General features: G+C 61.4%; 1 protein-coding gene across 1 annotated transcript in view; it reads right to left on the bottom strand.

Moving 5' to 3' along the window:
• TIMP2 (TIMP metallopeptidase inhibitor 2) overlaps positions 1 to 22,960 on the bottom strand; it is a 34,340-nt gene extending 11,380 nt beyond the window's left edge. Inside the window, exons 1-3 of the mRNA XM_065562896.1 lie at positions 22,608 to 22,960; positions 1,290 to 1,390; positions 891 to 999 (exon numbers count right to left, since the gene is read on the bottom strand). Of these exons, the coding sequence (XP_065418968.1) occupies positions 891 to 999; positions 1,290 to 1,390; positions 22,608 to 22,737 (340 nt within the window). The 5' untranslated portion in view covers positions 22,738 to 22,960. The remainder of the gene's footprint in view (positions 1 to 890; positions 1,000 to 1,289; positions 1,391 to 22,607) is intronic.
• Between the last annotated feature and the right edge of the window lie 648 nt (positions 22,961 to 23,608).

The following is a 23,608-nucleotide window of genomic DNA, read 5'->3' as shown; positions in this document are numbered from 1 at the left end:
GAGAGCCCAGGAGAAACGCCTGGGTGCAGGCATGTTACCGCAGCCAGACTTCTCTGGCGCCAGGGGCACGGTGCCCTTCTCCACTAGTGCCATTGGGCAAGTGCTGGACACGGAAACGGACACAGAGGGAGACTCCCGGGCTCCTGCCGCTGGGACCGAGAGCTGCAGCTTCAAATGCTCCTATGGGCTCGGCAGGACAGGAGCACTCTCCCCATTGCACAGACAGGGAAACCAAGGCCGACAGGCCCCGGGGAGCAGCAGCCAACGTCCGAGCTGGGATGAGTGCTCCTGGTGGCCAGCCCTGTGCTCTGACTGTGATCATTGCCCCCAGGCCAGCATGGGCTAGGCGCCAGCCTGCACACTGGTCAAGAAACGCTACCGGCTTTATTGGCTGTTATTTCCCTAGGAGCCACTAGATGGTGCCAGAAGGGGCCCAGATGATCAGGGACCCTGCATGGGATGGGGCAGAGGGTTTGAATGAGAAGCGTCCCGGGCAGGGCCCTGGCCCTGTGGCCAGCATGGGAGCACCATGTGTGCGGTGCTCACTGCCCCAGTTCTGGCCAGGATCAGAACGGCACTAAGGGCTCTGGGGGTCCAGCGCAGGGGCCGGGGAGGGCAGAGGGGAACCCTACGGCAGTGCTGTGATCTGGACCTCTCCCGAGGTCCCATGGCCGCAGCAGAGAGTGAGCCCCTTGGCCGGAGCAGGATCTCAGTTTTGTGGCCTTCCCCTGAGCGATTCCACAGCTCCAGGAAACCTCCCTACATGGGTCCACATCCCTTCGCCTGCCTCCTGCCCGCAAGGACTCAGGTCAAGAGAGCCTTTGAGATGCCCCAGTGTCCTGCTTCGGTTTGAGCCCCGGAGCCAGCTCCTCCAGCAATGCACGTCCTACCTGCAATGAGATATTCCTTCTTCCCGCCGGTGTCCAGCGACACCCCGCACACAGCCGAGGAGGGAGCTGTGTAAATTAACTCTATGTCCTTGTCAGGTCCTTTAAACATCTAGCAGGAAGAGAGAGAGCGAGCGCGGTCAGACAGGCGGCACTGCTCGGCCCCACACGCTGTGGGAGCACGTGCATGGCAAGGGGGAGGAAGCTGAGCTCTCGCAGTGCTGGGTGGTACTGACAGGTCACGGCGGGGGGGAGCTCAGCACTTGCAGCCCCCGCAGATGGGATCCGAGGGTGGGTTTGCTATGGGAACCCCCTGACCCTGTTCCCATTCCTCAACATGCTCCAACACCCTCTTCCCACCTGCTCCCCCAGAGCCAGACTCCCCCAGGCTGGGGTCTTTACCTTTATCTGCTTGATCTCGTACTGAATCCGTTTGATCGGATTCCCATAAACATCATTCCCAGAATCCACCTCTTTTCCGGAGACAGCCTTTGCTCTGATCACTGCAACAAACAGACAGGATGGGCGTTAGTGGGGGAGTCCCAGGAACAGCCTCCGTTCCCCAGCCCCGCTGGCTCTGTTTCAGCCTGCCCGTCCCCAGACAGCGGTGCCGAGGGGAGCTGCACCGAGGGGCAGCGCTCTGAGCAGTTACCGCCTGTGTTTTTACAGTGCAGCGTTGGCCAGGATGGTTTCTGGTGCGATGATGCTGATGTAAGGCTCCCTGCTCCCCCTCCACAGCCATTAGCCGTGGACAGGGTTGGCTGAGTTAGAACTGGCCTCTCCCTCTGGTTAGTTTGTTGTCCACAGTGGAATCAGATCGGTGCTAGCGGATGCTGGGTTCCAGCAGTTATTGCTGGTGTGTTTCTAGTGCCGCTGGCTTCCCTGGCAGGGTCTCCACCCCACCCCTCCCCAACAGGCCTGCTAGCCAGACAGGGCTGCAGACTAACCCCCGGGCAGACAATGGGGAGTGTTAAAGGCCCTGCTGGTGTGGAGCCAGCACATGGGAATTCAATGACTTTACAGTGCAGTAAAGGAAACCGACCCCTTAGGTGTCTATTATAGGGCAGCAAAACCGCTCCAATGCAAGGCCAGTCCCACCCCTCAGCCTCGCCAAGCTGGTCTCCTGTAGGGTTTGGTCTCTGCCCATAGCTCCCAGACAGGGACTGGCTCCTCCTGTTTGTGCAGCACCTAGCACCCAGCTTGTGCTACCAGAGGGCTGCTAACAACTGAAATCCCCTGTGCATTGCCTGAGCTCTGGGTGAGCGAGTCTTTCGCTGCAGCCCCTTCTAACTGTCCTCTGACAGCAGCCTCCGCAGAATGCCTGAAGCCTGGTCTGGAGGCAAGAAGCCGTTAGCACCAGGGACAGCCTGGGGAGAAATGGTCTGGAGTTACAAAGAGAGGAGCATGTGAAAAGTGCGGGCGGGGCATGTGCCACGGGACCGTCCTGGCATGCCAAGGCTCACCCTTATACACAGCTGCTTCCCGTGTGTGCGCAGCTGTAAGGCCCCAATCCTGCAAATGGGGCTGTGAGGAGCGACACTCAGGTGGGCACAGATTCCTGCACAGGTCAGGCCCCACCCACTGGGGGGGGAAGGGGGGGGGGGTCGTCCTTCACGGCAAGGAGCTTCGGTCTGCTGGCAATCTCAGTCGAGCCTGCAAACTCTGCAGGCTGGAGAACTCCGATTTTTCTTTTCCTTTCCAAGGCCGTATATTAAATACGAAAGCCGGTGTTAAGACTCCACACAGCAGGGGGAAAACAGTCACGCAGCCCAGAGCAACAGCAGCTCCCAGGGACTCCTCAGCACGGGCTGCTGCTTCTCCAGAGACTCCCGCACACAGCGGAGTAGACGCTGCTCTGATCGCAGCCTCCTTGCTCTCCAGCTCTGCCTGGCTTTAGACCCTGGGCAAAGAGCTGAATAAGCAGCACCAGACTAGCTGGAAAAGCAGCACTGGGGGAATGCGGGGCGCTGAGAAAAGCACCAGGAGCGGCAGGGGAGGAGGAGAGAGGAGAGCAGGCTGGAGACAGGAGGGAGGAGAGGGGGACAAAGGGAGAAGACAGAGGTCCTCAGTTTCTTTCTTCTAGTTCACCAATTTCCCACAAAATCCACGAGGTTCTGCCCAGTGGTGCCCAGACCATTCCCTGAAACGTTGGACTCGATCGGCTGCCACATCATGTTCCAGGCGCACAGCTCCTCGCCGTCAAGCGGCGTGTACGGCCCGGCATCCCGCGGCCCTTGCACAGAGACCGAGGAAATAGCTAGGAGGAAGGACGGGGAGAAGGGAGGGGAACACCACGAGGCCAGCAGAGGCGGTACGTGGCGTGGGGAGCAGCAGCCCTGGGGTGAACAGAGAGCCCCGCTCTGGACTGAGCCCGTCCGAACTGCACAGCCCGGCCTTGCCACTGAGCTGTTAGTTCTGCTTCCTCTAGCAGCCGCTCAAACCAGCATCTGTGTTTGAGATCAAGGGGACGCGCTGGCGGAGGAGCCTCCTGCCAGATGTCGGCTGCTGGAATGCTGGGCGGCCACGAGGAACCGCATCCTCCCTCCAGGCCGAAAGCAGAGCGAACCACATGATGTCACTTCCTCCCCAAGATGCCTGGATAAACAACCCCTCTAGTCACAGCAGGGCTCATGGGAAACAAGGGCTGGGGCTCTGGAAAAACAGCCAGGTAGGTGGGTCTGTCAGGGTGAGCGCAGCAGTCGGCAGCACGAAGGGAATGGGCCTGGCCAAACCCCACAGACCTGCAGGCTCCAACCCTGGGTCCTGGACCCGCTGCCTCTCCCAGTTCCCTATGGCATCAGCTGCTCCACATCCTTGTGCCCCTCCTCCCAATGCAGACTCATTGCTTTGCAACATGAGAGTGGCAGGAACAAGGGCCCATGTGTGGGCACAACTGATAGGGTGAGGGCTCCACCCCAGAGCTGGCAACTTTCCTGCAGTGATGCCACTCCCCTACGTACACAGCGAGGCCTGCACTGAGGAGCCCATCCTCCCCTGGCTCTCCACTGCTGGCATCCACCTCCACCCCAGCCTGATGATCTGCACTGGAGAGGCTTGTCCTGCAGAGCGGGGAGACAGCGCAGCTTCCATTGCAAGGCAGAGGGCACCGGCCAAGGCCTAAAAACTTGTTCTCACAGCAGAGTGAAAAGTGGGCAGTGCCCTCCATGCAGGACAGAGAGGGGCAAACTGAGGCAGTGCCAGTTTGGAGGGACAGGGCTGGTAGGGGGCAGGGCCACTTCCTTCCCAAAGGCAGGTTCAGGAGCCAGGCTTCCCACTGCTGCCTAGAGTCACTTCCTGCGGTATCCCCTCCCCAGGGCAGGGTCCTTGCCGCCCGCTGCCCCGGGCAGAACTTGCCACGAGCACAGCTCCCCTGGCAGCACGGCTGCCCCACTGTCCGGGCGAGACGTTTGCAGGTTCAGGTTCCAAGCCTGGATTTAGGCTAATGCCAGTTGCCAACAGTGCAGGGCAGGGCCTGGGGGAGGGGAACATACAGAGCAGGCGGGGGCAGAGCGCAGCGGAGGGGCAGGGGTTAAACCTGGTCCATTCTGCTTGTCCAGGGGGATGTGATCCAGTGATCATGAAGCCCCACGGCTCTAGTTATCTCCCCCACCCCTGCTCCCAGCTGAGGATTCCAGAACCACGCACAGGGCAGGAGCTCATCTCCCTGGGGCAGGATCCAGGGGACTCCCATGCAGCAAGAGAACCGGGCTGCAGGGCTGCCATGCTAGCCGGGCTCCGCCAGCCAGCCACGGCCCCTCTGCCTCAGACACGGAGCTGACCAGTCTCTTGGTAACGCACAGGGCAGACCGGAATCCAGCTGGCTCCAGCAGCCCCAGGCAAGGGCAGCGCGCGGTGCAGACACCCCCCACGGCCCGGAGCAGCACGCCTCTGCACTGCAAGCGTGAGAGCGAACAGGCCACCGGAGAGTATTGGCACGGGACACCCCAGTCCCTGCAGAGATCACTAGCGTGAGGGCTTGTCTAGCAGCATTTGTGGCCCGTTGAGAACTCGAGTTAACCGACGGTTATCACAGGCGAGCCGACACCAATCGAGACACTCCCCAGCATTCGCAGCGTGTCCCAAGCATCCCTGTATGACCCCCTCAAAGCCCCACTGTTCTGTGACAGCCCTGGAGCTAGGCCTGAGCCCTGAGGGGGCCACCAGCAGCTGGTGTGGGGCAGTGCAGCCTTTCACAGGCACCCAACGGGTTGGGTTACAGCCCAGGCTCCCTCGGGCTTTGCGTCCACCAGCCTAGCCCATGCTAACGGCCAGGTGTGACGAACTGGGACTGTTCTTGCTGGGGTGTGTGAATGCTGACAGGGGAGTGTGACTAGGATGGTCTGCATCGGGGGATGGGAGCCGGCCCAAGGGAACATACCTGAGCTTGTAACATGAGAACCCAGGAGGGGGTTGGAGGTCAGATGACTCCGGGGCCCGGGAAACTGAACAAAAGGCTGTGGGAGGGGTCGCTGAAGGCAGAGTGCTGGAAGCAGGCTGGAAGGAGGCTGGAGAGATGGCTGGGAGGCAGAGATGGCTCTGACCCCCCAAAGGGGGGGGCTGGGATGCCCTGGGACCCCAAGCTGGACCTAACTGAGGGGGGCCCTGTTGTCTGTGCCTGCAAGACCTGTCTTGGACTGTGTTCCTGTCATCCAAATAAACCTTCTGCTTTACTGGCTGGCTGAGAGTCATGGTGAATCGCAGGAAGCCGGGGGGTGCAGGGCCCTGAGTTCCCCAATACTCCGTGACAACTGGTGGCAGCGGTGGGATCTACTGCACCCCGTGGACGGCGCTTCCTGCAGTAAGTGACTGGGGAGCAGTAAAACGAAGGGGGATTGACGGGGACCAGGCCTGCTGAAGAGTGGGAGAGAGACGGTTATTACCCCTGGGAGTGTGTGACCAGCGAGAAGGACTTTTGCAGTAACAGGGTCCCCCGTGGGATCACAGCGAGTGGTCCCAGGGGCGGAGGAGTCTGCAGCTCGACCCTGGCAGAGAGGTGGTGACCTCGAGAAGGGCTGGCACACTAGGGGGCCCCCTGCAAACTGTGGGGAGCTGTGAGCACACAGGCCGGTGAGTGGCCAGCAGGAAGATGTATGCCAAGCGGCTTAAGAGCGACCTGGTGGAGCTGTGCAAGCAGAGGCGGCTGCGCATTGGGAGGCTCACCAAAGAACAGCTCATCGCCCAGCTGGAGGCGGAAGATCGCGCGAATGAACTGATCCCTGTGTCTCAGGGAAGCAGCCTGGCAAATGCAGCGCAGGCACCAGTGTCTGTCCCAGCTGGGAGTGGTCAGCCGGCTGCTGAGGGCTTCCCGAGACCCCTCCTTCCTATGCCTAGGGGAAGGGTGGGGAGGAGCCCAGCAAATACCGAAGGCGCCGTGATCCCCCCGGCCAGCAGGGGGTCCCCCCGGCGAAGCTCGCCGGCCAGCAGAGGAGCCTCCCGGCGACGTTCGGCATCCGGGGAGCGGAATTGGCTGGAATGGGAGAAAGAGCTAAAACTGAGGGAGCTGGAGGATCGTGAACAACAGAGACAGCGTGAAGAGCGACAGCATCAGCGTGAACGGGAGGAGAATGAGAGACAAAGACAGCATGAAGAGAGACAGAGACAGGAGAATGAGAGACAGCGTCAGCATGAACTGGAACTGGCGAGACTGAGGGGCAGCGAACCCCCGGCTGCGGTGAGTGAGGGGGGACCCAGGACTGCACGGAGCTTTGATAAGTGCATCATGGCCCCATACAAGGAGGGGGAGGACATGGATGACTTCCTGGAGGCCTTTGAGACGGCCTGCGAGCTGCACCGGGTTGATCCCGCGGACAGACTCCGGGTCCTTACCCCCTTACTGGACCCCAAATCCGTGGCATTGTACCGCCAACTGGGAGAGGCAGAGAAAGGGGACTACGAACTATTCAAAAAGGCCCTGCTACGTGAGTTTGGGCTGACTCCTGAGATGTACCGGGGAAGGTTCCGGAGTCAAGATAAGACCCCTGAGATCTCATATCTGCAACTAGCCGTCCGCATGGAAAGATACGCCAGCAAGTGGGCTGGTGGGGCCCAGACGAAGGAGGACCTGATTAAACTGCTGGTACTGGAGCAACTGTATGAGCGGTGCCCATCCGACCTGAGGCTGTGGTTGGTGGACAGAAAGCCAGAGAACCCGCGACACGCCGGGCAGCTGGCTGATGAGTTTGTAAAGAGCCGGTCAGGGGGTGGCAGGGAGGAGCCCCAAAGGAACAGGCCCGCCGTGATGCAGAGAGAGAGTCACCCTGGGACCTCCCAAAGAGGGAATATGGGGAATCCCCTCCCACGGGGAATGCCCAGCGTCAGGGACAACCGACCGGCTCGAGGGGACCCACAGGACATGAGCTGCTATTACTGCGGCCGAAGAGGCCACGTTCGGGCCCAGTGCCCCAAGCTCAAGGACAGACTGAGCAGACCGAACCCGCATAGGGTTAACTTGGTAGAGGCCCAGACGGACGAGGGGCAGGCTTCTCACGCAAGAGGGGCTGGCAGCTTATCAACTGCTCAAGAGAGAGAAGGGCCCCAGGCCAGCTCCTCTAGGGGGCTGGATGCCCCAGACTCAGGGTTTTTGGTTTATACGGTGGGCGCGGGGCTGTCCCTCCGGAGAGAGTACCTTGTTCCCCTGGAGGTGGATGGGAGGAAGGTCAATGGATACTGGGATACGGGCGCAGAGGTGACGCTGGCCCGGCCCGAGGTGGTGGCCCCAGATCAGGTGGTGCCCAACTCCTACCTGACCCTGACGGGGGTGGGCGGAACACCAGTCAAAGTGCCCGTGGCAAGGGTACACCTGAAGTGGGGGGCCAAGGAGGGCCCCAAGGATGTGGGGGTACACCCGTATCTGCCCACTGAGGTATTGATGGGGGGGGACCTGGAGAACTGGCCAAGCAACCCCCAAAAGGCACTGGTTGTGACCCGCAGTCAGAGCCGGCGAGGGGCCCTGCGCCCTGGCCTTGGGGGGGGTGCCTTGCCTGAGGCGCAGGACCCTAACCTGGTGGGGAGGGAACGCCCAGGGACGCGGCTCAGGGAGGCTGCAGCTTCGGACCCAGCGGGCGAGAAAGAGCAGGTGGCCATCCCTGTCCCAGCTGCTGAGTTCCAGGCCGAGTTACAGAGAGACCCCTCCTTGCGGAAGATAAGGGACCTGGCCGACCTCAATGCGGTACAGACCATGGAACGAGGTGGCCGGAAAAGGTTCCTGTGGGAGAAGGGGTTCCTGTACCGAGAATGGGCTCCCCCAGGGAAAATGGAGTCAGGGGGGATCAGGAGGCAGCTGGTGGTACCCCAGAAGTATCGCCGCCAGCTGCTGTGCCGGGCCCATGACATTCCCCTCTCAGGGCACCAGGGAACCTGGCGTACCCAGCAGAGGCTGCTACGGAGCTTTTACTGGCCTGGGGTCTTTGTTACTGTCCGACAGTACTGCGGATCCTGTGACCCCTGTCAGAGGGGGAGGAAGGCCTGGGACAAGGGGAAAAGAGCTTTAGGACCCTTGCCCAGCATAAAGGATCCTTTCCAGAGGGTGGCCAAGGTTAAAAGGGCGGCTCTAAACCAAGAGAGCCCAAAGCACAGACCTCCAGACTGGAGCGCTGGGAGAAGACCACAGCCCAGTTGGAACCCCAGAGGTATGGGGGTGGGAAAAGGGCACAGGCCGCATAAACCTTCCCACATGCGAACTGCGAGTGCCATCAAGCACCCCCGACCTAAGGGGGGGCGTGGAACGGAAGGGGCCTGGTGTAAGTCTCACCAAGGAACTGGAGGGATGCGGGGGCATCCATGGGAACGGGGGTAGGTTCGAACTTCCCCGGGTCACTGGCTAAAGTGACCCTGCTCAGTTCGGTCTCGAAGGGGGGAGAGATGTGACGAACTGGGACTGTTCTTGCTGGGGTGTGTGAATGCTGACAGGGGAGTGTGACTAGGATGGTCTGCATCGGGGGATGGGAGCCGGCCCAAGGGAACATACCTGAGCTTGTAACATGAGAACCCAGGAGGGGGTTGGAGGTCAGATGACTCCGGGGCCCGGGAAACTGAACAAAAGGCTGTGGGAGGGGTCGCTGAAGGCAGAGTGCTGGAAGCAGGCTGGAAGGAGGCTGGAGAGATGGCTGGGAGGCAGAGATGGCTCTGACCCCCCAAAGGGGGGGGCTGGGATGCCCTGGGACCCCAAGCTGGACCTAACTGAGGGGGGCCCTGTTGTCTGTGCCTGCAAGACCTGTCTTGGACTGTGTTCCTGTCATCCAAATAAACCTTCTGCTTTACTGGCTGGCTGAGAGTCATGGTGAATCGCAGGAAGCCGGGGGGTGCAGGGCCCTGAGTTCCCCAATACTCCGTGACACCAGGGCCTCGTCCACACTGGGCTATCAGAACACGGGTTAACGTTCCCCTCAAGTCCTAGTGCAGACGAGGCCCAGTGCTCCCTCCACGCCCAACGCAGACACTGGCTCTGCCTCCCACCCCAGTGCGGATGCCAAGCCCAGCTCCCCTCCACGTACTCCGACTCCAGCTCCCTGTGCCTCTGCTGAGCACAGGTCAGGCCTCTGACCAGCCCTGAAGGGCAGGCGTGGACTCAGCTCCCCTCCACTGCTGCAGAACAATTCCTGGATCCCCAGCCCCAAGGAGCCGGCCTCAGGCTCTCAGCCAGCACAAATCCCACGCCAAGTAGCGCCATCACGACCAAAACCTTCCAGGATCAGCGCCTGCAACAAGACGGCAGGGCTTGGCCCCATGGAGAAGTTCCCTTCCTGCACTGCTGGGTTGTCACGCCATTACCTGCCCCAGGCCTGCGCTGGACAGCTGCCGTCTATGGGGCGGCTGGCATGGGCAGCCGATGTGGGCAGCCAGCGAAGCCAGGCCTCTCCTCACGCAGCCAGCAGGGCTCTCCAGGGAACGGCTTGGCCCAGCCAGGGTCTCTGGCATGTCTGGTCACAGAGAGGCGCTCTGCTACCCCAGTGATGGGCCAGAGAGGTGCCATACACACCCAGGGCTGTGCTGAGAGCCTGTCAGCTCAGCTCCCAGCAGAGATCGTCCCCACCCAAACCTTGGGCCTGGACTCCCCCAGCCTCTGGGAAAGGCTGTGCCAAGCTCAGGACGCAAGCCATGAAGTCGGGCCCTTGGCAGGGAGAGCAGGATTGGTCTAGGTCCCTCCCGTCTGCTGTTTGCTCTTTCCCCAACATGACACCTCCCTGACCCGCTCTTGACCCTGCAGCACTAGGGCTGGGAGCAGCTGATGGGGTGGGCGGCGTGGTCCTAGTTACCAGAGACGCATCCAGGCCATGCCCAATGCAGTGATCAGCAGCCATGCCCAGTGCTCCCTGCACAGCCGCCGCCTGATACCCAAGGAGTGAGGGGTTCACCACTGGAGCTGTTCGCGACTCCGAGCTGGCTGGGACAGGAAGTGCTGGTGTAGGGGCCCAAGGCCAATGCCAGCTGTTTGCCCTACTGCCACTCCGTGCCCCCACCGATCGTCCTGCCCTCTTGGCACCCCCAAGTCACATCAAGGGGCTTGTGGGGATGGCTCTGAAATAGAGGTGTCCCCGGGAGCTGCTGGCCAGCTCCTGCCTGGACCCCCAGCTGCCCCAGGGAGCAGAGCAGGGAGGACAAGCCACTCCAGCTTTGCTTTGGGTAGGGTAGCAAACAGAGCAGCTGCTGCCGTGGGTCCTGCCTTTGGCCTGGGAGGGCGGGAAGTGACATTGGCTTAGTGGCTGTGGGCGGGAAAACAGCTCCTGGTTCAGTGGGCTCCGGCCTTTTCCATTCACGTGCTGATGAATCACTTGACAAAAATGCAGCCCTATCTAGGCAGATTTGTTCTGAACAGTGCGGCTTTGTGGAGCAGACGGCTCTGCACTTCCCGGCCAAGAGCCCAGCCAAGCTCCACGCTGAAAGCCAGGAGCCAGAGGGGAGGGCAGTGTGGGAAGGAGAGGGAGAGAGTCAGCCCAGGGAAATCCAGGCCTGCCCAGGGCACAGCACGAGGTTCCTCCCAGCCCCTCAACGGGAGGCAGCTCCGAGCACTCAGACCGTGAGTCAGACCCACAAAGTCAGGAGATTTTAATGCTAAGAAACCCTTTGTATTTGCCATTTCTGCTGCGTGAGCTGTTCAAGTCACGTTTTCAGGCACCTCTGCAGTCGGGGGGCTGCAAACATACTGGGGATTCCCAACGCAAGCCGAGTTCCCCACCGCTTCCCTGACTCCAGGAGCTGGGGCTTTAATGGAAATCCCAGCTACGCTCCAACTCAGGCTAACGTCGCAAGAGAGCTGGCAAAGGCCAGGGGTGAGCGACGATGGCCCCATATTGGCTCCCCGGGAAGGACAAGGTACCCTCCCCAGGCAAGGGAATGGGACACGCAGACCCCAGTGCCCTGGAGAAAAAACACCCCCCTCCCTGGGAAAGATGCCAGCGGTGGCCTGGCAAACTGGGGCTGCCTAGGATCCCAACTCACACCTCATTAGCTGCATGGCAGCGAGCGCTGCACATCCAGGGGCACGTCTGCACCCCTGGGCAGGGGCCTGACTCACTGCCAGGTGGCTACACGGCTGGGTGAGATGTTAATGGGGGGGCCTGTCTGGGGCTCTCTGACACCATGGCAACAAGTGGGGTATGGCTACATGTCAGCGACACGAACCAATGGATGGGACCGAGAGACTGTTATAATGCTGGGGGGGGGGGGGAGCACGTCACCTTACGCATTTTAACCAATAGGACTGTACTATGGAAGTTCCCTGATGCCCTATGGCAATTGGCTGTTACTGCTGAGCTCACAGCCCCCCACTCCATCCAGGATGAATCCAAGAGTCCCCCAAACCTGCCCCAAAGCAGGGGGGGGCCCAGGATTGCACACAGGACACCAGCAAACACACACTTCTCATCCCCACACTGCCATCTCCTGCGCTGTCTGAATCGCTAGCCAGCCAAACGCCGCCCCTGTCCTGCTAACAGGACCTCCGGGAGCCGGACAAGTGTATTCTGGGCAGCTTTCAAGCACTTTCCCTTTAGCTGCCCCTGCAGCAGCCCCCATGCAGAGAGAGAGAGAGGGGTGCAGCTCTCCCCATTACAGCCAGTCTCCCTCCCCACAGATTTCCCCACCGGCTCTTGGAGGCACTGGGATGTGGACCCTTCCCCCTCCCCCCACTGCTTCTGATAACCAAACTGACCTCATGGCAGCTGACCCAGCAAGACTCTGCCAAGGCAGAAGGCTGTGCCAGGTGTGTGCAATGCCTGTGTGTGAACACACACACCACTCCAGAATTGTCAGTCTAGCTTTGCCCAGCAAACATGCCTAAACCCAGGTGCCCTCGCTCCAGCTGGTTCTGAGCAGGAAGCTCACTCTATGGCCCATTTGGTCCTTGGCTTCCCTGCAGAAACTTCCCTAAACCCATGTGTTTTTGACACTGGGGGCGTTCAGGGGGAGCCGAGCAGCCAGCAGCGAGTGGTAACTTTCCATCATGACTGCCCTGGGCTGGATCTGTACCAGGGATCTCGGGGGAGAAGCATCACAGTCCACCGTCACGCCTGAGCTAGCCAGTTCCCAGGCCAACACACAGAGGAGATGATGCATGTTGGTTCTGGGGCACAGAGCTGGATGAGAGGTGAGGTCATGGGGGCACAAGCGCTTTATCTGGGCACCGCTACAGTCAGTCCTTGGCACCTAGATAACAGGGGCTCCCTCAAAATAAGTAAGCCCCGGACCGACCCTCTAGCCTAGAGGGAGACGAGAACAACCTGGAAGAGCCTTTGCAGTTCTGGGTGGTTTGAATTAAAGCAGTAGCACTGGCACCACACGGGGTTTGTGGGAATGGGTTTAACCGATAGCCACATCTGAAACAAACCCCCAGCAGAACAGGAACGCCTGTGTGCTTTTCAATGGAAACTTCCTGCCCGGCGCTAGGGCCTGAAAACAGAGCTAGGAAGGAGGGGAAACCAGCCAAGCGGCAGGAGACTGATGCAGCGCACCCAGAGTCTGAATCGTCTCTGCTGTGATCTGTAACCTGGGCCAGGGCGATTCCTGGGTCGCCATGTCCCTCTGCTAGCTGGGTGGCACTGCGCTGCCAAGCCCACCTGTCCCCCTGCTACGAGACAGGCTCCCTTCCAGGTCCCGCCCTGTATGCGGGGAATCCCACACTGGGATACTCCAGGTCTTCAGAGGAAAGGAAGATCCAAGTAACAGCACCTAGAAGCGAGTACTCCCACCCTCCCTCCCCTTCCAGGGGGGAGGCCTGTCCCATTGGCTCCATTCTACAGGCACAAGCTGAGACACTGCAGTTAAACTGCCCCTTAGCCCAAGTCAGCTGGCACGGGCCAGCCACCGGTGTCTCATTGCAGTGCAGACAGACCCTGAGGGACTTTCCCAAGGCCTCCGAGAGAGCGGGGAGCAGAGCTCTGCGCTCCTGTAGGATAACAATAGTCAGCATCCCAAAGCACAACAGTTACCACTGATCCCATTTCACAGGTAGGGAAACTGAGGCTCAAAGACCTGCCCAAACTCAGTATAGAGCCAGTAACAGGACCCAGGAGTCCTGACTCCCAATCACTCCTCGCTACTCAGCTGCTGCACCCGTGTTAGCGCACCCTGTCATTCCGGCCATTTCTGAGGTACCAACGCCATGGGCCCCCCCAATAGCCCCCCATGGCCCACACCACCATGTAACAGGGTGATCACCACCCACACAACCCTACATGGCCTCAGGGTGGCCCTGCAAGCAACCCTGCCTCAATTTCCCTCTGAGTCCCCAGTAAAGCCAGGCAAGCTTTCCGAGCATTAGTAGCCCTTGCAGGGTTTGTTTATTATAATGAAAGGCCTGTGCATGTAGCTCATAACCCAGCCCCACCACCCAGGATTCCCCAGCTCACACCAACAGTCCATCCACACCCCCAGTACAGCCCCAGCTTCTATTGCTACACCCAGGCTGGGACTCCCCGGCGTGGCCCCGGCCACCCCACCACAGCTCACCCGGCCCCTCCAGCAGGGCAGCTTCTCCACCCGTTTCATTCTCAGGTCTGGTCCTAGCTCTCGCCCAGAGACATCAGCGCACTCACCCGTCCATCATTCCCCAGCCTTCAGCCCTCCGGGGCCCCAATGAGCCAGCAGGTATCTCCCTCTGCAGCTCTCAGCCCGCTCTGGCCTGGGCATGTTTGTGGGACACACACACACACCACACACACACACACACACACACACCCCAACTGACCTGCTGCATCCTGCTCTCACCAGCCTGCCCTGACTCCACTGCTCAGCAGGGCCCTCGCCACTCCCTCCTTCAGGGCAGCCCAGCCCAGCCCTGCTCGGAGCGGTCTCTGGACACCCTGTCCTCTCCGGACTCTCCCTTGCCTTCAGGCTGCCTCTCACCTGTAACCCCCAGGCCAGAGGTGCTGAACTAGGGATGCTGCTGCTGCACCCCCTGACTTGAAGTGTTCCCGTCATATGCAGGGTTACAGTTTGGTTCAATGGCTCTCAGCCCCCCACTGTAGAAGTTGTTCCAGCCCCCCTTGGCCAGGGCAGCCCTGCCCTCCTGACACCAAACTAGGGCGCAGCCGGACTGGAAACAGGCTGCTGGGCCCAATTGCATTCAAGAGGCCAGCTCCCCTGAGCAAGGGGCTGATCACCAGGTACTGGCCAAGAGCGAGAAACTCCCCCACCCTGCGGTGCTGTGTCTCCCCCACCTAAGGCCACTTCCCAGGCGCTCAGCTGGTAGGTCCTGTGTCCCCGCTGGTTACCATGGCAAGGCCCCGGAGAGCATGAATGCTTCACACCAAAACACTGCAAGCTCCAAATCTGCTGCTTAATTGGAGCCTGGGGCCCCATGAAGGGAGCGCTCTGCTGGGGCTGAGCTGCCAGCCCCCCACCCCCCGACTCCCCCTCCCGGCACCGGGGACCAGAGGCAGCAGCACGGGAATCCGACAGCTCTGGCCCAGGCGCCTTTGAGCAGCCCCACCTGGGGGAAGGGAGCGTCGTGCAGGGAGGGGCCCACTCTCCACATGCAGCCAGCTGGTGTGAGGATGGGTCTCCGCTGATCCCTGGCTACAGAATCGCTCTAAGCCGACAGGAGAGAGTTCTCCCATCCGTCAGCTTAATTAATCCGGTGCCAAGGAGCAGCCGTAGGGATATCGGCAGGACATAGTCGCTCAGGTCGGTGTAACTTACGTCGCCAGGGGGGTGGCTTAGTCACACTGACCTGAGTGGCAGTGTAGCCCGAGCCAGTGCCCCACACGGCGTTACTCTGCAGAGTGTAGCTACCTCCAGGGCAGCCCCATGGCTGGACAACGTGGCTCCTGGCAAACGGCTGCTTGTCTGACTGACGCTTCTCCAACATCCAACTCCAGAATCATGGGGCTGGTTCCACCCCCAGAGCAGCCAAGCAGAGCTCCCCGCAGGGACTGTGCAATGCTGTCTGCCTGGGGCCCTCGCTTTAAGGGTTAACTTCCACCCCCAGGTGAGGGATTCGATGGGTAACAGGTCATCTGCCCAGGCCGTTACCATGGCAGTAGGAGTCCCCACTTACACAAATCTTGCCTGCAGTCAGGGATGTGCAACAGGCACAGATGCATTGGCAAAGCTGGCCTGCATGGAGATCCCCCGGGCGCACACTGGAGTTCGCCCCACAACCCTCAGCTACTGAAGACAAGAACGAACCGAATTACAAGTCATTGACCTGCTGAGTCAAAGCAGCAGAACAAGTGAGCTTCCCAAGGGGCACCGCACAGCCCAGCACAGTATGGCGTGGCACAGCCTGGCACGGTGTAGCACCGCACAGCCCAGCACGGCATGGCGTGGCACCGCACGGCCCGGCCCAGCACGGCATGGCGTGGCACCGCACGGCCCGGCCCAGCACGGCATGGCGTGGCACCGCACGGCCCGGCCCAGCACGGCATGGCGTGGCACGGTGTAGCACCGCACAGCCCGGCACCGCACAGCCCGGCCCGGCGTAGCACCGCACAGCCCGGCACGGCCCGGCCCAGCACGGTATGGCGTGGCACCGCACGGCCCGGCATGGCACCGCACGGCCCGGCCCAGCACAGTATGGCGTAGCACCGCACAGCCCGGCCCAGCCCGGCACAGTGTAGCACCGCACAGCCTGGCCTAGCACCGCACAGCCCGGCACCGCATGGCCCGGCCCAGCGCAGTATGGTGTGGCACCGCACGGCCCGGCACAGTGTAGCACCGCACAGCCCGGCACCGCACGGCCCGGCCCAGCACGGCATGGCATGGCACCGCACGGCCCAGCACGGCATGGCATGGCACCGCACGGCAGAACAAACTGCTTCTAACAGCAGTGAAGAGCGAGAAGAAGAAGAGCAGCTGCTTGCCGGCCTCCCTGCTCCTCCTGCACTGGGTGTTCCCCGGGGGTCAGCAGGAGGTTCCCTGGCTCCTGCATGCCCCAGTTCGGAGGGGCATTGGGACAGGAAGTGACCTCACTCCAAGCAGCTGTGACACAGCAAGATTTACTAAGGCGAGGGGGAGAGCCAATCACGTGGCCAGCATGAGGCATCCCAGCGCCCGGCGTCTCCTCCCAGAGCTGGCAGGCTTGGCGCTGCCAGCAGAGGGTTTGCTGGGAGGCACCCACAGGCATCTCGGATTCCATCACAGCCACACACCTCCCTAGCAGCTCCTCTACCGACCTGCCAGCACCGACCTGTGCTCAGGGCTTCCCTGGGCGTGAGCCGGCGTCAGCCACAGGGACACGCTCTGATCGGGGCCCTGGGCTGAGCTGTTAGCTGCAAGGGAAGCAGAGGCTGCTAAGCTCAGAAGGGGGGGGGGCTGCAGGTGGTTATTTTTCATTGCAAGGTCTGCACGTTATTTATAGGTCTCTGTTGGTGCACGGCACACCCTGGCAATGGGCTAGACCCTGCTCGAAGGTGTAAATCTGGGGTCACTGGAGTGAGTCTGGATTTACACCAGCACAGGCTAGCCTGAAGGGAGCGAAATCCCTAGGGATCCCCATTTGATATTGTTACTGCTCTGAGGTGTCAACCAGCATAGAAAGGATGAGAGTCCAGCTGCAAGGCAGGAATTCAGAGCCTGCCCTGGAGCTGGGACCCCCTGGCCCTAGCCCCCCCGGAGCGAGTCTGCCCTTAGCCCTGCCGCACCAGCTGAGCTCAGCTCCACCTGCCGTGCTGGCGTCGATAGGACACTAGCATCTCTCCCCCCAGCCAGAACGGGTCCATGCGACAGAGCAGGGAAACCACCAGCAGCCCCACCCCCAGCACCCCCACTAAGGCCCCCCTGCCCCAGACCAGCGCCCCACCCCAGGCCCACTCCCGGCCAGCAGCCCCTCCCCGGGCCAGCACCCCCTCCACCCCCCTGCTCGGGGTGGAGAGAGCTCCTGAAGAAGGCTAGTGAGACAAGGTCAAAGTGCTGGTGGGGGTGGATCTGAGGCAGTCAGGGAAAGATGGGACCCGGCAGGTGATAGGGAGTTTCTAGGAAGGGCCAAGGCCCCGGCAGTGGGGGTGGGCTGTCCACATGCTCAGGGGCTGGTTTGGGCTGTTCCACTCGTCACGTGAAGCAGCTGCCAGGGCTTGGGATTTCCAGCCCTGCCGCAGGGCTCCAGACACACAACTCCCCTACAGCTCTCCCTCTACAGGGGCTGTGCATCTAATCCCCGGGGGCTCCGTTCTCGCCCCAGCCACGGGCCACGCTCGCCCAGCCCTGCCGCAGCACAGGCAGAGCCACTCCAGAGCGAGCCGCAGCCTCCCGTCCCTTGGCCGAACGCTGGGGGACTATCCGAGTTGGAGTCCCCATGTGCCCAGCCTCCCCCTTCTGCTCCTCCTGTCCTGTGGGTCATTTCCATGTGCTGCTGGCCTCAGGCACTTCCCCAGGGCTTGTGACTAACCCGCCAGAGCCTGAGGCCCCAAGGAATATGCCAGTGGGGCATGGCCACGGGCTGAGTCCTTGCAGAAAGCCGGGAGCTGCAGCCTGCCCAGAGGCCGCGTTGGTCTCTGAGGGGCTGGCTGGGCTGCAGACTAGCCCAGGAGAGCTCCAGTCTGAACAAGGCAGCAGGGTCAGGGTCAGAGGAAAGGAAAGTGGCCCCAGGGCCATGAGGCAAACCCTGGGCTGGCTTCTGCAGAGGGGAGGGGAACAGCACTCCCTGCACTGGTCTCACACCCCTATGGGCCATGGGCCTGAGGTCTCCCCAAACACAGGAGGAGGGGGACATGGGGCAGGGAAAGAGATGCACAGAGAAGCCAAGTGACTTGCCCAAAGTCACCATCAGCCAAGATACAAATTCAAGACCTCCTGGCGCCCCCACTACCCAAAGCTCAACGCTTACTCCCCCCTTCCTAAAGCTTTGCCTAGAAATCAGGCTTTCTAGTCACGCCCATTTGCTTCTGTGCCCAGCCCAGGCAGTGTTGGCTTTCGAGCAATAGCTCCCCTCCCAGCAGGCAGCATGCACGGCCCAGTGCAGGGAGACCCCCAAGCAGCATAGACTATCAGGGTTGGAAGGGACCACAGGAGGTCATCTAGTCCAACCCCCTGCTCAAAGCAGGGCCAATCCCCAGACAGATATTTACCCCAGATCCCTAAGTGGCCCCCTCAAGGATTGAACTCACAACCCTGGGTTTAGCAGGCCAATGCTCAAAACACTGAGCTATCCCTCCCCCCATCACGGAGCCCAACGCCTGGAGGGACCACTGTGATTGTCCAGGCTGAGTCTCAGGCCTTTTTCTGCAGCCCCATTAGGTCAGCAGCTGCCGCCAGGAGCGAAGCAGCAGAAAGTCACATCCTCACATTCCATCTAAATTGCATCACAACCGTGTCCCATCGGGCTCCTGTCCTAGCAGCACCGCTGCCGCCACCAGAGAAACCCATTGCAAGAGGTCTGATGAAAATGCTGTTTGATGCATCCTGTCTGGCAAGGAACCACTTCAACGGTTGTGATTGTGAAATCTCCACTGCTCTTGTTTTGCCTTGATAACCACTAGAGAAGTAGGGACTATCTGTAGGGTCTCCGTCAGGTTCTTTCATGGTTTCTGTCTGTTGCATAACTAATTTTGTACGATTTAAGTCAACTAAGGTGGTGGGATCTGATTGGGTAAAGAATTGTTTCACAATGTGCTGGTATTGGTGAAAAATACGGTCTTGTAGGACTTTGGTTACAGTACAGCTAAGCAGGACTCAAGTTTTAGCTATATAAACAGGGGAGGGAGGGATAGCTCAGTGGTTTAAGCATTGGCCTGCTAAACCCAGCGTTGTGAGCTCAATCCTTGAGGGGGGCATTTGGGGAACTGGGGTAAATATCTGTCTGGGGATTGGTCCTGCTTTGAGCAGGGGGTTGGACTACATGACCTCCTGAGGTTCCTTCCAACCCAAAAGGAAGCCCCTTGGAACCCTCTCCAGGGGACATCCCAGGATCAGAGCTGCCAGACCTCAACACGCTGCCAACCATACTGTGCAGAAGCAGGAGGCGCAGGACGACCTGATCCTGACTGGCCCCCAGGAAAAGTCCATCTGCCTCACTGGGAGGGGTGAGCATTGTCTGCTTAGCGTGTGCTGACTGTTTTGCTGACTGTTAATAAATAGGGGTTAAGGATATTACTGTGTAAGACTCTTTCACTGGTAAAAGACCCTGCAAACCCACAGAAGAATACACCCTGAGCCCTAGGAACTGGGTATGGGTGGCCCCAAGCCCTCAGAACAGGGCAAGGGTGGAGGTGCCTAAACTAACCGGGCTGCGCCTTGAGCCCACAGAAGGGCAGAGGTGAGTGCCCTAGAGTGTGCAGGTAACACCCATATCACATGGGCCAGAGAATTGCCCCTTGGAAGTCTGACATCCTAGGGCCTGTACCGCAGCCATGCCCCACAGCCCTGCGTGCTAGCCGCATTGCCCCTCCCTGCCCCCCATACACCCCACCCCCCAACAGAGAGATGGCATCAAGCCAGCCGGGATCAACACCCCAAAGCCTGTCACCTCAACGCGGGAGAGAAGCTTGTGCAGGTCAGAGCCAAGGGCACCATCTGCCTCTTCCTCGGCAGCGTTCACTGGGCCACAGGCCAGGTCTCTGCCCTGCTGGGGAGCTCTTTCCTCACTCACAGGTGGGTTTTACTTCACAGCCAGACGAGTGGTGCGACCATGGCCAGGATCCCAACTAGGGCAGGTGAGTGCCCATCCCCCAGCCCAATTCCCAGCAGCATTTCCTGCTTTAGTCACTCCCCCAAGGCCCTGTCACGGATGAACCGTCCAGAGGGACCAGAGGCTGGAGCCTGCATGAGGAGTGGGGAGCCTGGGAAGAGGAGGGCAGGAAAGGGACACAGAGGCCAGCGGACGTGTGCGGTGACTGCAGCTATAGTGCCCTGCCCAGCTCCCACTGAAAACCTCGGGGAAATCCACCAGCTCAGATTGATGCAGCTTCACTTGGTCTAAAGCCTTCCTGTCCCTAAATCAGTTTGCACCGTCCCTAACAAACAGCGGGGCCCTGAGACTTGGGGGGCGGAGGGGCAGGGGTGAGGCCCCCAAAGCAGGGAGGCCAGCCAGGGGCACTGGGCACCCAGGAGCGAGGGGAAAATGGGGCAGCGTAGGGTGTGCAGTGATGGAAGGGGGCTGGGTGTCAGCCAACCGGAGCTGCCAAAGTATTTCAGAAGCTCTCTCTCCAGCCAAGCCTGGGTGCTGCGGCATGGCACGGCACTGCCCGAGTGCGGCAGGCAGTGGGACTGGGCTCAGTTTGTTTAATATGTTAAATGCAATAAGGGCATTATTCATAGAAAGAGGAATCCGGATCCCGGCCCTGCCAAGGCCGCCCTTTCAGCAGCATCCAAGCCGAATAAACTGGGATGGAGGAAAGGAAATGCCTGGAAGTAAGGAACAGACAGAAGGTGACCCAACCCAACACGGCCCACTCCCCAGGGCAGGGCCCGGCTCTCTGCTCAGCATTCCCAACCGGACCCTTCGGACACAGCATCCAATCAGCAACAGCACTGACAAAGCTCTCGCCTTCCCCAGGGCGTCACCGCTAGCTTGAGTCAATCAAGATGGCAATGTGCAATGCTAGTTTTTGTCATTAGGGGCTCAGCTGTATGGAGCCAAACCACCAGAACAGACAGCTCCGTTTGTGCCTGGTGCTCGCCCGCCACAGGCCCACTGCCCAGGCTGAGCGCGGGGGACACAGAGAACAAAGCTCAGACTTCGAGGAGGATCTTCCTCCCGTCCCCGCTGATGGATTCAGAACCCAGAGAGCGAGAATGGCCTTGGGGATTCTCACCCTACCAGACAGGCACACCCCTGGCAGCACGGACTGACACACCCTCTCCCACCCAGCCCCACCTCCAATTAAACAGGCAGAAGCCCTGAGGCCACAAACCCGGAGAAGCTCAAGTTCGGTTTGAGGCTGGCGCTGGGTCCGGAGAGAGCTACAAGATGTCACTATCGGGTGTGTTGCTGTTTAAGCTTCGTCTACGCAGCCTCCCACACACCAGCAGGCCAATCCAGCCAGGCCTGGAGGACGACGAGGCTTAAAGGCATTACTGCAGGGAACCATAAAATGTGCACTGAATTTGATAACTGCAAGGTGGTGAAAGAGGAGGTAAGTCAGGAGGCCCCACTTTAGGCCGCGTGTGTCTGGTCCCACAGGCTGGAGGGAGCAGGGAGCTCAGGGAGGGCACCCACCGGTAGCTAGGTGGCAGGGGTGATGGCAACAGCTGAAGCAGAAAGGATTCTCAGCTGAAAGGCGAATGGCCCGAGCGGCAGAGGCAGATGGCACACGGCACACGAGGAGGACAGCAGGCGTCTGTTCCGGTCTCGCGCCAGAGCCAGCGGGCTGTGACCGAGCAGGCCCCGTCCAGCTCGCACGGGCACAGGCTGGCTCAGCACTTGCTGGGCAGAGATGGGACACCAGCAGCTCCTGCCCTGGGAAGGGCTCCGCGGGAGTTGGAGGCTGCTGGGGAGAGGTGTTGAATCAGGGCAGTCCCTGGGAGCCCTGGCCAGGCCCCTCTCAGGCAGCACCACCCTGTCTGGCTCCCCGGATGGGTGGGGGTTGCAGGTGCCTTGTTCCATCACAGACGCCTCCAAGTCCGGGACTGGGAGTGACCTGCCAAGGACCCCACAGAAACGGCTCTGTTCAGGGCAGACTAATCTCGGGCAGGTTTTAACAGGGGTGGGAGCAGCCAGGGCTTCTGTTTGCTCCCGGTGCGGTGACGGGCCAGCCCCCAGCAGCAAGCCCTTGAACTCAGCTCTCAGCAGGGCACAGCGCCCCGGCTCTGCTCTGCTGATTGGATGCGGTGAGCGCGCTGCCCCTGGGCACAGCTACCAGGCGTGGGCGCAGGGCTCGGCCTGAGCCTGGACCCAAAAATAAATCCCAGTGAACCAAACAGGGCTGGAAAGTGGGGGGCGGGCGCCTATTTCAGGCACACTAAAGTTCATCCTGTACAATCCATTCTCCTACGACTCCCCCCGCGGCCTGCCCCGAGGTGAGTGAGTTCCCTGCCCAGCCCTCCCAGCCTGCGCCCTCCCGCCGTCTCTCGGGCACCGCTGCCCGGCAGCTCCGAGCCAGGGGCCGCCGAGCCGGAGCCCCCCCGCGGAGAAAAGAGTCTCACGTTTGCTCAAGCGCCGCAACCCAGCGCAGCCCCCAGAGCCCGGGCTCCAGACCCCCCCAACCCCGGCCCGGGCGCACGTCTCAGCCCAGGCGCCCCAACTTTCGGCGGCGCCCGGCCCCTCCCGCGGGGCGGTGTGTGTTTCCCGGCCCGGATCGATCCCTGGCTCCGGGCCGGGGAGAGTCGCGTCCCGGGGGCGCCTCTTACCCAGGTCGGCGTTGCAGAAGGCCTGCTGCGGGTGCACCGGGGAGCAGCTGCAGGCGTCGGCCGGGCGCGCCGCCCTCCCGAGCAGCAGCACCGCCAGCCAGGCCAGCAGGCTGGGCAGAGCAGCGCTCATCTTGCGGGTCTCAGAGCGCCCGGGGGGGCCGCCGCATCCAGCCAGGCGCTCCCGTCCCGTCCCGCCAGCTCCCGCCGGGCCTGGAGAGCCGCGTTCCCGCGGACCGGAGGCTGCAGACGCCGCGGTTGCCTCCCTTGCGCGGAGGGTTTGCTGCGCTGCTCCGCCAAAGGGGCTTTTAACGCGCTCGGGGCTCGCCGCTGCTCCGCCCCGTGGCACGGGGCCAGGCCCTGCGCTCAGCAGCTCGCTCGCTCTCGCCCCTTCCTTCCCCCGGGCCTGCGGCGTGGGTCCGGCTCCCCTGGCGAGGGGCAGGGCCCCGCCGAGCTGGGGCAAGTCATGCCCGGCTCCAGGCCCAGCCCTGTGCCCCTCTGCTCCCCCCAGACCTGGGGGGGCACCTCTGCTGCTGGGCTCGGATGGGTCATGCCAACGGACCCTAAGCCTCTGGGTCAGCATCAGCCCCGCGCCTGGCCCTGCCGGCGCCCTAGCAGTGCCCAGGCCTGGCCCGCAGTTAGCAGGGTGCCCCAGGTGGCTCTGTGGGCCAGCGGGGAAAGGGCACAGCACTGGGGATGAGAGCAAGGCCACCGCTGCAGCGTGCCCCCTCCTGTGGGGCTCCGTCCCATCCCATGGGGGCAGAACCTTCCAGAGAGCCCCCCACCGCTGGCAGGAGTAACCTCACCCTGGCAGCGACCGGTACCTCCCCAGGAGCCGCGAGCGCTGCCCCTCCCTGGGCACAGAGGGCCATGGCATGCCAGCTTGGCAGGTATTTTAGGAAGAGGATCACGGCCAGGGGGTTATTTTCTTCCCCTGAAATGTGAGCGCTGGGGGAAGGGGCAGGTTTCCTGCCATCACACCCCCCACACACACCCCCGCGTTC

The sequence above is a fragment of the Chrysemys picta genome, chromosome 12, assembly GCF_011386835.1.
Source record: "Chrysemys picta bellii isolate R12L10 chromosome 12, ASM1138683v2, whole genome shotgun sequence".
NCBI lineage: Eukaryota > Metazoa > Chordata > Testudines > Emydidae > Chrysemys > Chrysemys picta.
Note: the sequence above shows the minus strand (reverse complement) of the source record. Positions and strands in the feature narration are given on the sequence as shown.